Source organism: Camelus bactrianus, chromosome 6 (assembly GCF_048773025.1).
Source record: "Camelus bactrianus isolate YW-2024 breed Bactrian camel chromosome 6, ASM4877302v1, whole genome shotgun sequence".
Taxonomy (NCBI): domain Eukaryota; kingdom Metazoa; phylum Chordata; class Mammalia; order Artiodactyla; family Camelidae; genus Camelus; species Camelus bactrianus.
The window spans coordinates 30,105,089-30,118,798 of NC_133544.1; the positions used below are offsets into that span (position 1 = coordinate 30,105,089).

Consider the following 13,710-nt stretch of genomic DNA (forward strand, 5'->3'; position numbering starts at 1 on the left):
AGAACAGGAAACTATATTCAGTATCTTGTGATAACCTATAATGGAAAAGAATTGAGAAAAGAACACACATATATGTGTATATGTACCCAAATCACTTTGCTGTACACCTTAAACTAACACAGTAGTACAAATCAACTATGATTAAATTAAAAGAAAAAAAAAAAGAAAAAGGTGATAGCATAGGTATCTCCTTCATTTGAGGAAAAATCAAGATCCATTTACAGACCTTTTAGTTCTAGAAAGACTTTGAGAAGATAGGTGTTTGACGAGAGGTGACAGATCATTTTCCCTCAATTTCTGTCACTTCCTTGGCCCCCCATTCTTGTGTCCCAACAGAGGGAAGTCTGGGCACTGTGTCTGGGAGGAATGAGCTGGATGGCCGGTTGCAGCCCCAGCCTCAAAGTTCCCTCATCCCCATGATGTTCTCCCCACCCGAGTCACTGCTGGCGTCCTGCATCCTCCAGGGGAACTTTGCAGAAGCCCATCAGGTGAGCCCACAAACACTTGTGCAGTAGGTGTTAGGAGCTAGGCTGTACCCTGTCATAGTAAAGAACGCTGAGTCAGCCCCCAGCTGCCTGCGACCCGCTGGGCCTCGGGTAAAGCCAGGTGCACGTGCAGGCAGAGCCGCTCAGCAGCACTTGAGGGGCTACGTCAGCAGGAGGAGCAGGAGGGAGTTTCTGTGTATCGAGCGCCATCTTGAGCGCTGTGGATTTCAGGACCCAACCAGGAGGAGATTTCAGCTATTGGATCATTTGTTTGTTTTCTTAATACAAACAGTGTTTTAGCAAGATAAAAGAAAATATTCAGCCACAGTCAGAACATTGCAATATTTTTGTTTCTTTCCTTGTAATCCTCTGAGCACATACGTGATTTCATATAGTTGAAAATCACTATGCAGATAATTTTTAATGATAAATAGAATGCCAGTTCAATGTACAGGAAGTATATGGGGCTAGCAAACTGGAATGTTCATGTTGTGCAGGGGAAAGTGCAGGGAGTAGAAATCAGAAGGACTTACTCCCTCTGAGCTTTGATACCCTTATTTGAAAATTGGACTTAATTGTAATACCTGCTTGTTCTGCCTCCTGGTATGTTAAGAGGATTATGTGTGAGCTGTAAGAAATGTAGGAATCCTCTACTATTGCTAAAATTTAATAGCATAAAAGCCTACAACACTCATTATTAAAACTCTCTGGATATATTTATGACTCTTGTGCTGGTCCCTTAACATGTAGGTCAGAATTTTTCTTTCATGTTGAGGAATAAATCATGGGGATATCTGGAGATAGAATAACTTTTGCTTAACTTCCTCTGATCATTTTAGATCCTGTACTTTAATGATAATGATAATTCAGTCCTTCTGGGGAGGATAGGACCCTCACCAGCCTTTCTTACACCCAAACCAAGGAGTCAATTGTGACCCATAAATGTCCTCAGTTCCTCTTCCTTTCCTGGGGCTTTGAGCTTTTCTTTCTTTCTTTTAATAAAAGCTTTATTTTTTTAAACCTGGTTACAGAACAAGTTTTGCTTATTATAAGAAAATGCCAGAAAATATTAACCAGAAAATAAAATTTCTTTTAACCTTATTGTCCAGAACAACCAATATTAAAGTATATTTTTTGCCAATATTTTTCCAAGCTATATGTGACTTTTATATAGAGCCAAGATCATTTTGAATCTAAAACTCCAGTGCCTTTTTTACATTATAATGTAAGCATTTACCTTGTATCTGCTTTTAGTGACCTTACAATAGTCTGATTAGGTAGCTGCATTTGACTATTCCCATTACTCAACATTTATATTATTTTCAGCCTTGTAATAGTTGTAATAAATAGTGCCAAGATTATCACCGTTAGGCATTAAGACTTCTGAATTATCTCCTTAAGAAAGTTTTTCATAAAAATCTCCATCAAAGAATATAAAAGTTTTTAAAGCTCTATAGATTGCCAAATTGCTTTTCAAAAAAGATTGTGACATTTCCTTCTACCACCACCCACTGAGGGTTTCTTTTAACACTTTGTCATTGTGATAGATGCGAAGTGGTATAAACATTAAATTCCCTGGATTACTGGTAAAGAAAAGCATTTTTCATGTCTGTACTATTCATACGTGTTTTCTCTTTGAAATTGTCCACATCTTTTGCCTATTTTCTGCTGGGGCTTCAGTGGCTTTCTTGCTGACTTTCATGAGTTATTTCTACATTTGATCTATTCTTCTAACATCCAGTGCTCTTTTGACCCTACAAAGCAGATGTCTCAGGGCCATAGTCTGACTACTGGCAAGGATCTCATCTCTAGACGCTACCCAGCTGAGCAAGCCCCTTTTTCTCTCCTGTCACAGGTGGTGTTCATGTTCAACCTGAAGTCCTCACCCAGCGCAGGGGAGCTGACGTTCATGGAGCGCTACCAGGAGGTCATCCAGGAACTGGCCCAAGTAGAACACAAAATTGAAAACCAGAACTCGGACGGGGGCGGCAGCACCATCCGAAGGACAGGCAGTGGCCGTTCAACGCTGCAGGCCATTGGCAGCGCTGCAGCCGCAGGTCTGGCTCCCCTGTTGCCACCGTAGGGGGTGAGGCAGCTGGGGGAGGGCATCAGGGGACGAACCGCCCAAATCATAGATAGACTCATCATGAAGGTGAGCAGAAACCCAGAGCAGGACACTTGCCTTGAGGAACAGCAGTCCTGACACAATTGAGTCATTTTCTAACTGTGTCCAACTTCGCTGAGCACAGTGGTCACTGAACTGCCACTCAAGCTACTCCATTAAGCTTATCCTATGTGACTTAAACTGAAGAGTGTGAATGCAGTTTCCACCATGTGTTTTGGGGGCCGTTATCTTGGGCTTTGGGAAATGATTAGGAGTTTTTCTTATTCAGGGAAAAGGATATTTTTTTACTTTTCTGTAAAGTAAAGAAGTTATATCTAACTCCTGTGGCCTGGAAGTCACAGGTCTCAATTCTCAGCCTTGGCTGCCCTGCAGAAAGGGTTCATCTGTTCATTATTTCTTGAAAGTGGAATCTTGGTCCCACATTTTCACATCTCTTGCTGGTCTAGGCTCTGTATATCAAGTTACCATCACATGTTGCTTCCTCTACATGCTCCCAGAGATTTTCTATACCAGTTCTAAAGAATATATGCATATCCTTTTTGTTTGCAATGTAAATGGGCTCTTACAAGTCCTCTGTTTTCTGCCTTGCTTTTTTAGCAATGTATTTTAGAAATCTTTTCTGATTAGCACGTGCAGATCTGCCTCGCTCTTTCTCAACCTGCTTTTAGATCCCATTTAGAGAAGCCCTCATTCCTCTTGACCATTTCGAGTTTCTCTTGGTCTTCCTTTCCTTGCCGTTGTCTTGATGCCATACGCGTTGGCTGTAGTGATGGTACTGATATGCATAGAAGGTATCCTGTGCAGAAGGACCTCAGACATTTATTAAATAGTTACTTTTCAAAATAAAAGTGGTAGTGAGAATTGTTTTAACCTCATACTTTTTACTCCACTGCTGGGTGTCCAGGGATGGTATTTTACTCCATCTCTGATGTGACCGACAAACTGCTCAGCACCTCTGGAGACCCCATCCCCATACTCCAGGAGGACTTTTGGATAAGCAGTAGCCCAATGGAGCCCACCACTCCCCTGAGAGAGGTTCTGGAAGACCTCAGTCCCCCTGCCATGGCTGCGTTTGACCTAGCTTGCTCTCAGTGCCAGCTCTGGAAAACCGGCAAGCAGCTCTTAGAAACAGCTGAACGGCGACTGAACAGCAGCCTTGAGAGTCGGGGTGAGTGTGATTTTTTTCGCTTTATCCCATAATTCTCAAACGGGGAGATGGGGTTCCGAGATGCTTGGTAATGGTGCAAGCAGAAAGTAATTATTGGGGAAAGAGGGACAGGGAGAAAGGACTATTGGTTCATTTCCTCATGTCCAGTCTGGTGACTTAAAGATAGTTTATCGAGACTCTCGCCTTCTTAATAGACATAGAATTCTGCAATCATTTGGGGGAAATTCTTTTCTGGTTTGTATATATAAATTCAAGGAAGAAATATACATTCAAAAATAGTGAAGATGGAATTTGTGCTGTTAAACTACATGCCTCCTCCAGAGTGAATCCCACTTAACCTCAAACCTGAGTCTCCAGTTTGTAAAGTAGGTGTAAGGGAAAATTCAGTGGATCACAGTTGGAAGGAGGATTGTACCTTGAGGTTAATAATGTCCCACAGTGTGTATATGGAATTCTTGGAGGAACGAAGGTAGAGGAATGCGAAGAAAGAATTAGGCAAAGTTCTGCTCCCCACCCATCCTTAATGCACACACCAAACCCTGGAAGGACTGACCAGTGAGGGACAAATGTTCTCTCTGAGTAATGTGGAGGGAGGAATGGTGACCAGGTATGGTATCAATAGCCACCCCCTAGTTCAGTGATTGGTTGAGAGAGCCCACAGTCCTCAGCATAGTCATACTCATGGCTACAGTTTATTTCAGTAAAAGGATACAAAGCAAAATAAGCAAAGGGAACAGGCTCGTGGGCTAAAGTCTGAAGGAAACCAGGCACAAGCTTCCAAGAGTCCGCTCCCAGTGGAGTCACACAGGACATGCTTAACTCCTCCAGCAATGAGTTGTGAGAACAAACAAGTGTGAAGTGTGGTCTCCTGGAAGCTTATCAGCAACCCAGTGCCTGAGGTTTTTTATTGAGGGGCTGGCGACAGAGGCACCCTCTGCCCAGCAGGTACCAAAACTCCAGACTCTCAGAAGGAAGGCAGGTGTTCATCATAAGCCACATTGTACAAACAGTTTAGGCACAATGAGTCACTCTCATCACTTAAGGTTTTATCCTGTATCAGTGTAGAAAACCATTTACCAGTCAGCTTCTGAAGATGCCAATCAAGAACTGAACTTGCAAACAGGCCTTTCTGAGGACAGCAGTCTCAGGCCTGTTGTGTTACCTCTGTTCTGTACACCCTTCCAGGTCACTTCTGAGCTGTTGACATAAAATCCCTTTAATGTTCACACAGTCCTTCTAAGAAAGTGTACTGTGGCATGCACAGCTTTGTTTTTATTGAACAATTTCCCATCCCCTCTTCTAATACTTGTATTCTAAAATGAATGGAGATATTATTCAAGCTGGTAATAGTATTCAAGCTGATTGGTTTCATGCCAATCAGGAATTAATTTAGTACCTACTGTTTCCAGATTATCCCAAGTATATAGAGGTGCAGGAGAGATATAAAGAGTAATCTCTGTCCATAAAGTTTGTTTCTAGTTTAGTCAAGGTGTCAAGATACCACCTAAAACAATTAGAGAAGACAGGATCCCAGCTCAAGTTCTCGGTGGAGGGAAATACCAAGGCAAATCCACAAGAGGTGCCTGAGGGGCTTGGGACAGCGATTCTCTAGGAATGCCAGAGCTTCCGGGTCTGCTGCGCTGGGCAGCTGAGGCATCTTGCCACAGGTAGCCCTGGACCCTTGGGCGTGGAATAAGCCAGGTGTGCTGGTTGTCACCCAGAATGGCACAGCATGTATTTTCTCCTTAACATTGGAGAAGATAAAACTTCACAAGTAAATACAGGACGAAGTGTCAATCGCTGCAAGTACCTCATTTTTTTCTGCATTTTCTCTGATTCATCATTTCCAGGTCGCCGGCTTGACCACGGTTTCCTCAACGCTGATGGCATTCGAGGTTTCCCGGTGGTTCTTCAGCAGATCAGTAAGATTCTCAATTACCCACTTATGTCAGCCGGACAAATTAAATCAGGTGAGTTGCTTTATTTCCTTTTTTCTTTTTTAATCTCCTGGACTCGGAACATTAGGTCAGCATCAGACTGTCTGTCTCTCATTTGCTTTCCACAGAGAGTGCAGAGGAGAAAGGAGGAGGTTCCCCACGGAGCAGCATTGCTGAGCTGCTTCAGACGTGCTGGCCCAGCCTCTCTGAGGACTGTGTTGCCAGCCACACCACCCTCTCCCAGCAGCTGGAGCAGATCCTTCAGTCGCTGAGAGAAGCACTGGAGCTGCCAGGTACAGGCCCTGCTGCGCAGGAGCAGATGACAGCGGAGCTGGGGACAGAAAACAGCAGAGAGTGAAGGAACACTTTGTAGCAGAGGCTTAGGACTCCAGAAGTGTGCCCTACCAGCCCTGTCGTTAGCCAACTAATTCCACCTGTTTGCCCACCTCCTAAGTGAAGGGGTGCTTAGCACTCCATTAGCTGGCACATTTTTCTCATTCCTAATGAGAGATATACCCAGAAGTTACTCAGTAAACATTGCTCAACCCTTCCCTAAAAGATTGCTATGGGCTTCATAAAGCCATCCCACCCCAGAGACACTGGTGTGAAAACGCAACTCTCCGCCGTGATTTCTCCAGACTCGAAGCTCTTCCTGGTTGAGAGTCACTTGTACAGGCACCCAACTTAGGACTTCATAGCTGCCTTGTAAGTGGAGCACGCAGGCTGTAGGATGCCCCAGGGGGTGCACACAGGCCCAGTTCACACATTGTGTTGGAAACTGACCCAAAGCCAGATGCAGACTCAAGCCTATATCCCTTCTCCTTTCATAACTCCTCCCAGAGCCCAGGAGTACTCCACTGTCCTCCCTGGTGGAGCAGGCGGCCCAGAAGGCCCTGGAGGCAGAGGCCCACCCCGTGAATATCCAGACTCAGCTCCTCCGGAAGAACCTGAGCAGGCAGAGCCCAGCAGGCAGCAGGCAGACTGACTACCTGGGTGCCTTCTCCAGGTACTGCAGCGCCCTGGCTGCTGTTCTCCTTCGGAGCTTGAGCTCTGAGCCTGGTAAGTAGCTGGAGAGAGGAAATAGAATCATGACTAGCGCACAAGTGTTAGGACAGGGAGGAGAAAGTCACGCAATTAAGAGGTTCTGAGTCCAGCAGTAGCCAAGGACACTAGATTTATAAGGTCTTCTCTTATTCAAGTCTGCGTTTTATTCATCTGTCTACCTGGCTCCTAGTACAGTTGTACAGCATATGGGAGTACTCAGCACATTTTGATGGCATTAATGACTCAAAAATGCCTCTCTCAGACCTTCAGTCATTGTGGATATGAGGACCTGATGGAGGAATTAAGTCTCTGGTACTAGTGCTGGATTCTTACCTGAGTCCACAGAGCGAGTGTTGCCCACCCTTCAGTCATGCTGAAGGGAGCAGGATGAGCTGTGTGTGGTTAGACCTGCCCACTGAAGTTTGTCTGTGGTTGGATGAAGTCTTCAGAGCAGTGTAGAAAAACTTGTGGTCAGCACCATGTCAAGAACACCCCTTACCTAGAAAATACCAGCAGAAGGGCTGTCCATGTCAATTTTGACACTGTCCTTTTGTGTTATTGTGGGAAACAGTTGCAGTTTGAATGTTGCAGTCGGTGGTACAAAGGTCACTTTCTTTACCTTTGCAGAACACGTGGAGGCCAAAGTAGGAAACCCCTTTGTTCTCCTGCAACAGAGCTCTTCCCAGCTGGTGTCACACCTCCTGCTTGAGCGACAGGTTCCCCCAGACAGGTAGGAGCCACCCCATGGGAGTCGGATGTGGACCTTCCTAATTGTTTCATCAAGGAAACCATGGGCTCAGTGAGGCTGGTGCTTGATTTCAGTAAAGAGAGTGAGGATTCCTTCCATACTTTCCCCTTAATTTGCATTTACTTTAATACAAGCTATATTATGATTCAGTGTGCCTCGTTTCTTTACCTCTCTCCATTTCTAACATTTATATTGCAAATACAAAATTAGGTAGTGACTTCATTTATGAATAGGCGAAAATCTGAAAATTTGATAACACGCTAGTTGGCTTGACTGTAGGAAAACAAGCATTCTCATAGATTGCTGGTGGGATATAAATTGGTATAGCCCCTTGGGAAGGCAATTTGTCCACATCCACTAAAATGACAATCCACATTTTTGACTTAACGATCCACATTGGGGAATTTATCCTGTAGCTTTATTATACATATGAAAAATGATGTATGTACCAAGTCATTTAATTACAGCTTTATATATAATAGCCATTGTCTACTAATAGAGACTGGGTAAATTCTGGGTCACCAACATAATGGAACACTATGTAGCTGTAGAAAAGCATGAGGGGCCTCCCTGTAGAAGAATATGGACAGATCTCCCAGATATGTTATTAAGTAAAACAGCAAGAGGCAGAGCAGTGGGTCTAATAGGCTGCCTTTTGCATTAAAAAGGGAGAGGGTAGGAGGGACAATTAAAGAGCCTACATTTACATTCACACGTGTAAACATAAAGAAATCCTTAGATTAGTGATGGTGCCCATGCACTCAGGCCTTACATGCCCTCTGCTTCTCTCCCTCCAGGCTTGCAGCCCTTCTGGCCCAGGACGGTCTCAGCTTGAGTGTGCCACAGGTCATTGTCAACTGCTGCTGCGAGCCCCTTGCCCTCTGCTCTTCCCGGCAAAGCCAGCAGACAACCTCCCTTCTGACCCACCTGGGTACCCTGGCCCAGCTGCACACCTCCCACTGCCTGGAGGACCTCCCACTTTCTACACTGAGCACCCCAAAGCCAACTGAGAATCCCACATTGGAGAAGAAGCCCCACTCGTCCCCAAAGGATTCATCACCCTCTGCCCTCACCTCCTCTGCCTTGGCCTTCCTTAAGTCCCGCTCAAAGCTGCTAGCTACTGTGGCCTGTCTGGGGGCCTCCCAGGGGTCAAAAGTCAGCAAGCCCAGCTTGTCATGGAAGGAGCTTCGTGGCCGCAGAGAGGTACCTCTGACGGCAGAGCAGGTAGCCCGGGAGTGTGAGCGCCTCCTGGAGCAATTCCCTATGCTTGAGGCCTCCCTCCTGGCTGCCTGGGAGCCCCTACGAGGGTCCTCTGAGCAGGGACAGAGTCTGGCAGCGAGTCTCTGTGGCCAAGCCAGTCTGTCTACTGTCCTCCTGGGCCTGCATTCTCCTGCTGCCCTGGATGTGCTCACTGGGGCCTTCAAGGAAGCCCTGATGGCCAGAGATTGGCCCCGGGCCCTTCGGCTCACTGAAGTGTACGGGCGAGACATGGATGACTTGAGCAGCGTACAGGATGCCGTCCTGAGCTGTGCTGCAGCGTGTGGTGAGCAGAAAGCTATGCCTCCCTCCTCTAGTGGTAGTAATACTGCACATTCACTGAGTAGACCATCGCCTCTGATCCTCACAGTGACCCTAGAGAAAGGTGCCAGCATGATCTCATGATACTGAGAGGAGAGGGGCTCAGAGGTAGGAAACTGCCTGGGACAGTCAGCGCTGAAGCAGAGCTTAGAACTCAGGTCCGTCTAACTTTAGGACAGGCACTTGTAACCAGTATTCTCAACACTGTCAGAATCACTGAAAGATTCTATGAACTGCAAATATCTGAGCCCGACCTCCAGAAGTCTGCCATAGGGTTCAGGCAAGTGTTTGCTTTAAAACAGGAGTCAGCAATCTTTTTGTGGAAAGGGCTTTGTAAGCCATACAAGTTCGATTGCAACTACCCAGCTCTGCCGTTACAGCAGGAGAGGCAGCCGTAGACAAGACATGCACAAGGGCGCGTGGCTGTAGTCCAGCAAAACTTTATTCATTAAAACATTCTGGGCCTGTTTGGCAATAATTCTAATTTTTTCATTGAAGTATAGTTGATTTACAATGTTTCAGGTGTACAGCATAGTGATTCAGTTATACGTATATATATTCTTTTTCAGATTCTTTTCCATTATAGGTTATTACAAGATATTGGATATAGTTCCCTGTGCTATTATAATAGGTCCTTGTTGTTTATCTGTTCTATATATAGTAACATGTATCTGTTAATCCCAAATTCCAATTTCATCCCTCCTCTCCCTTTCCTTTTTGGTAACCATTTGTTTTCTATGTCGTGACTGTTTGTTTTGTAAATAAGTTCGTTTGTATCATTTTTTTTAAAGTCCACATATAAGTGGATATCATGTGGTATTTTTCTTCCTCTGTCTGGCTTACTTCACTTAGTATGACAATCTCTAGACCCATCCATGTTACACTGCAAATGGCATTGTTTCATGCTTTTTATGGCTGAGTAATATTCCATTGTGTGAATACGTGTATATATCTATATACCACATCTTTTTCCATTCATCTGTCAGTGGACATTTAGGTTGCTTCCATGTCTCTGCTACTGTAAACAATACTGTTATGAACACTGGGGTGCATGTATCTTTTCAAATTAGAGTTTTTGCCTTTTCCATATATATGCCCAGAAATGGGATTATTGGACATATGGCAACTCTATTTTTAGTTTTAGTTTTTTTAAGGAGTATCTGTACTGTTCTCCATAGTGGCTGCACCAATTTATTTTCCCACCAACAGTGTAGGAGAGTTCCCTTTACTCCACACCCTCTCCAGCATTTGTTACTGTAAACTTTTTAATGATGGCCATTTTGACTAGTGTGAGGTGGTACCTTAACATAATTTTATTTTCATTTTTCTAATAATTAGTGATGTTGAGCATCTTTTCATATACCTGTTGGCCATCTGTATGTCTTTGGAGAAGTGTCTTTTCAGGTCTTCTGCCCATTTTTTGATTGGGTTGTTTGAGTTTTTTTTATATTGAACTGTGTGAACTGTCTGTGTATTCTGGAAATTAATCCCTTGTCAGTCGCATTGTTTGCAAATATTTTCCCCTATTCCGTAGGTTGTCTTCTTATTTTGTTTATGGTTTCCTTTGCTGTGCAAAAGCTTTTAAGTTTAATTAGCTTCCATTTGTTTATTTTTGCTTTTGTTTCCATTACTCTGGGAGACGGGTCCAAAAAGATATTGCTGCCATTTCTGTCAAAGAATGTCCTACCTCTATTCTCCTCTAGGAGTTTTATAGTATCTGGTCTTATATTTAGGTCTTAAATCCATTTTGAGTTTATTTTTGTATATGGTGTCAGAGAATGTTCTAATTTCATTCTTTTACCTGTAACTATCCTATTTTCCCAGCACCACTCCTTGAAGAGGCTGTCTTTTCTCCACTGTATATTCTTGCCTCCTTTGTCATAGATTAATTGACCATAAGTGCATGTGGCAGCTTTAAAGGCTCCCTGGGAGTCTGATGTGTAACTGGATTTGAGAGCAGTGACCTACAGTCCACCACCAGGGGGAGCAGGAACCTGCCAGGCTGTGGGGAATGGCTTCTGGCCTGGGGCCCTGGCTACCCTGTGGAAAGGAAAAAAAAATCCCTCCTTAGAAAGTGGAGAAATCCGCTGACTGGCTGTGCGGTCTTAATGGCTTGGAGTCTGTTTTCCGCTCTGTGAAGTGGGTGTGGGAAAGAGAGACCTACTAAGTCATAATGACAGGCAATGGTGAGGGAGGGAAGCTAGTTTACCTGAAGTAACTTCATTCAAGTCGTTACGTGTGGCACAGGGTGGAGGTTGCAGGGAAAGGTAAAAGTTCTGCTGACAGGTTGAGTCTGAAATGGAGCTGTATGAGCAGCATGCCGAACATGGAGAGCCCCATCTGTTCTTGCACCTTTGCTCCTTTCATTCTTGCTTTCTTTTCTTCCCCCTTTCTTCCTCTCCTTTCTCCGTCTCTCTCCTCAGAAAGTCCCGTGACTATGATTACATTTGCATAAAGAGAACCACAGGGGTAGAGCATTTCTCCTTGTCAGACAGTTGTTCCAAGTGTAAAAACTAATTAACTAATTGGGTCATATGGATCTTCAGGATCCTTCAAGCTCCTGTTTTGTGAACCTCAACAAAGCCCATCTCTTAAGAAGTAACCTGGACTCTTGAGCTCCAGGATCCAGCTTGCTGCCTCTGAGCATCTTTTTGTCTTATAGACAAAGAAGGTTGGCAGTACCTGTTTGCTGTGAAGGATGCATCTCTGAGAAGTCGGCTAACACTGCAGTTTGTGGACAGGTGGCCCCTGGAGTCATGCCTGGAGATCCTGGCCTACTGCATTTCAGACACAGTGGTCCAAGATGGTCTGAAGCGTGAGCTGCAGAGAAAGCTAGCGGAGCTGCGGGTATATCAGAAGGTACGGGCTCTGGCACCAAGAGAAAGGAAATATTCTCACCCTATTACCAACTCCAGCCTATCTTCTTGTGATGGTGGGTTTTAAGAAACAGAAAATTTGGGACTGGCTTTTTCTCTATATCTGGCTTCTATTGTTAGGTGAATAGCAAGGAGGCTTTCCATCTGATTCCTATTTTATTTACTTCTATAATTTTAAATATATACATGTCAAACAGAGATAAAAATAATAACAAGTTCAACACTGGAGTGATGCTTTACAGTCCACGAAGCCTTCTTCATATCTACATGCAGACCTTCTTTTACTGCACTTTGCTTTATTACACTCGCAGATACTACAATTTTTACAAATGACAGTTTGTGGCAACCCTGCATCGAAGAAGTCTCTTGGCACCACTTTTCTGACAGCACTTATGCCATGTCTCTGTGCCACATTTTAGTAATTCTCACAGTATTTCAAACTTTTCCATTATTATTATATTTGTTACGGTGATCTGTGATCAGTGAACTTTGTCGTTGCTATTGCAAAAATACTATGACTGGATGAAGGCTCAGGTGATGGTTATCATTTTTTAGCAATAAAGTATTTAATTAAGGCGTGTACTTTTCTTAGCCATAATGCTATTGCACAATTAATAGACTACAGTGTACTGTAGACATAATTTTATCTGCCCTGGGAAACCAAAAAATTCGTGTTACTCACTTTACTGTGATATTCACTTTATTGTGGCGGTCTGGAATTGAACCGACAATATCGCCAAGGTATCCCTGTGTATTTGAGCTTCATGTATGTTTTATGTAAATTATGGCTTCTTGTTCTTGTTCAAGAGTTTTTATAGAGTTTAATCTCTATTATGTCTTTTTTAAAGATAGTTTTAAGTCTCAGCTAAATTTCAAGACCAGTTTTGAAAGGATGCCTGAAATTGACATTTTTAAAAGTGAAAGATTCTTGTGGGATATGTGTTATATTCAAGATCAAGAGGCTCAGGGAGGCAGATTTAGTTGATACAGCTATATAACAAGTATCAAATGTTTGCTGATTTTTCCATGTGTACTTGGAACCAAACAGAGTTTAGGGCCCAGGTAGAGTAAGTAGAAAAGGCAGATGAAAAAGATTTTTTTCCCACTCTTTCTCAGCAGTTTTCATGCAGAGCTAAAATGCTGCATGAAAGGTGATCCCACAGAGCATTCAGGCCAGGAGAATAACCTGCGTAGAATTTTGAGATGGAGGAGCAAGGGACCAGTGACCCTGGAAGAATGAACAAGCTGCAAAGCTCCAAAGCCTCTGATAATTGTCCTCCAAGTGAAAGGCTGCAATCCTGGCCTCCCCACTCAGCCTTTGCTCCCTGATTATACTTTCCGGATAGGTTCACTCACCTCTCCAGACAATCTTTGCCCCATTTGCTCTAATTCCTCCTCTCTCCTGACAAGTTCTGACACCCTGACTTTGAGACAGAGACCTGGCCATGGCCCATCCCCGGAAACCCCAGTGACTTGCTCCTGGAGGGAGAGGCTCCAACGTGGTTTGACAGTTTTTCCTGTTTTTCCTTAGATTCTAGGTTTGCAGGCTACCCCAGTGTGGTGTGACTGGCAGACCCTGAGGAACTCTTGTGTTGAGGACCCATCAACTGTCATGAACATGATTCTAGAAGCAAAGGTACCATTTTCCTGGGTAGTATTCCCCTTACTTTTCAGAGTTGCAACTCCTTAGCTGGTTATGTAGACCCCTTTCTATGTATCAATGTTCACATTTTTTTTTAATAATTACAT

General features: G+C 44.0%; 1 protein-coding gene across 3 annotated transcripts in view; it reads left to right on the forward strand.

Annotated features, from left to right (window-relative positions):
- ZFYVE26 (zinc finger FYVE-type containing 26) overlaps positions 1-13,710 on the forward strand; it is a 57,754-nt gene that overhangs the window by 16,927 nt on the left and 27,117 nt on the right. For all 3 annotated transcript variants that reach the window (XM_010962300.3, XM_045522132.2, XM_010962302.3), the window contains exons 14-23: positions 337-488; positions 2,341-2,542; positions 3,515-3,778; positions 5,629-5,748; positions 5,844-6,008; positions 6,556-6,774; positions 7,387-7,489; positions 8,305-9,050; positions 11,748-11,944; positions 13,493-13,597. In XM_010962300.3, the coding sequence (XP_010960602.2) occupies positions 337-488; positions 2,341-2,542; positions 3,515-3,778; positions 5,629-5,748; positions 5,844-6,008; positions 6,556-6,774; positions 7,387-7,489; positions 8,305-9,050; positions 11,748-11,944; positions 13,493-13,597 (2,273 nt within the window). The remainder of the gene's footprint in view (positions 1-336; positions 489-2,340; positions 2,543-3,514; positions 3,779-5,628; positions 5,749-5,843; positions 6,009-6,555; positions 6,775-7,386; positions 7,490-8,304; positions 9,051-11,747; positions 11,945-13,492; positions 13,598-13,710) is intronic.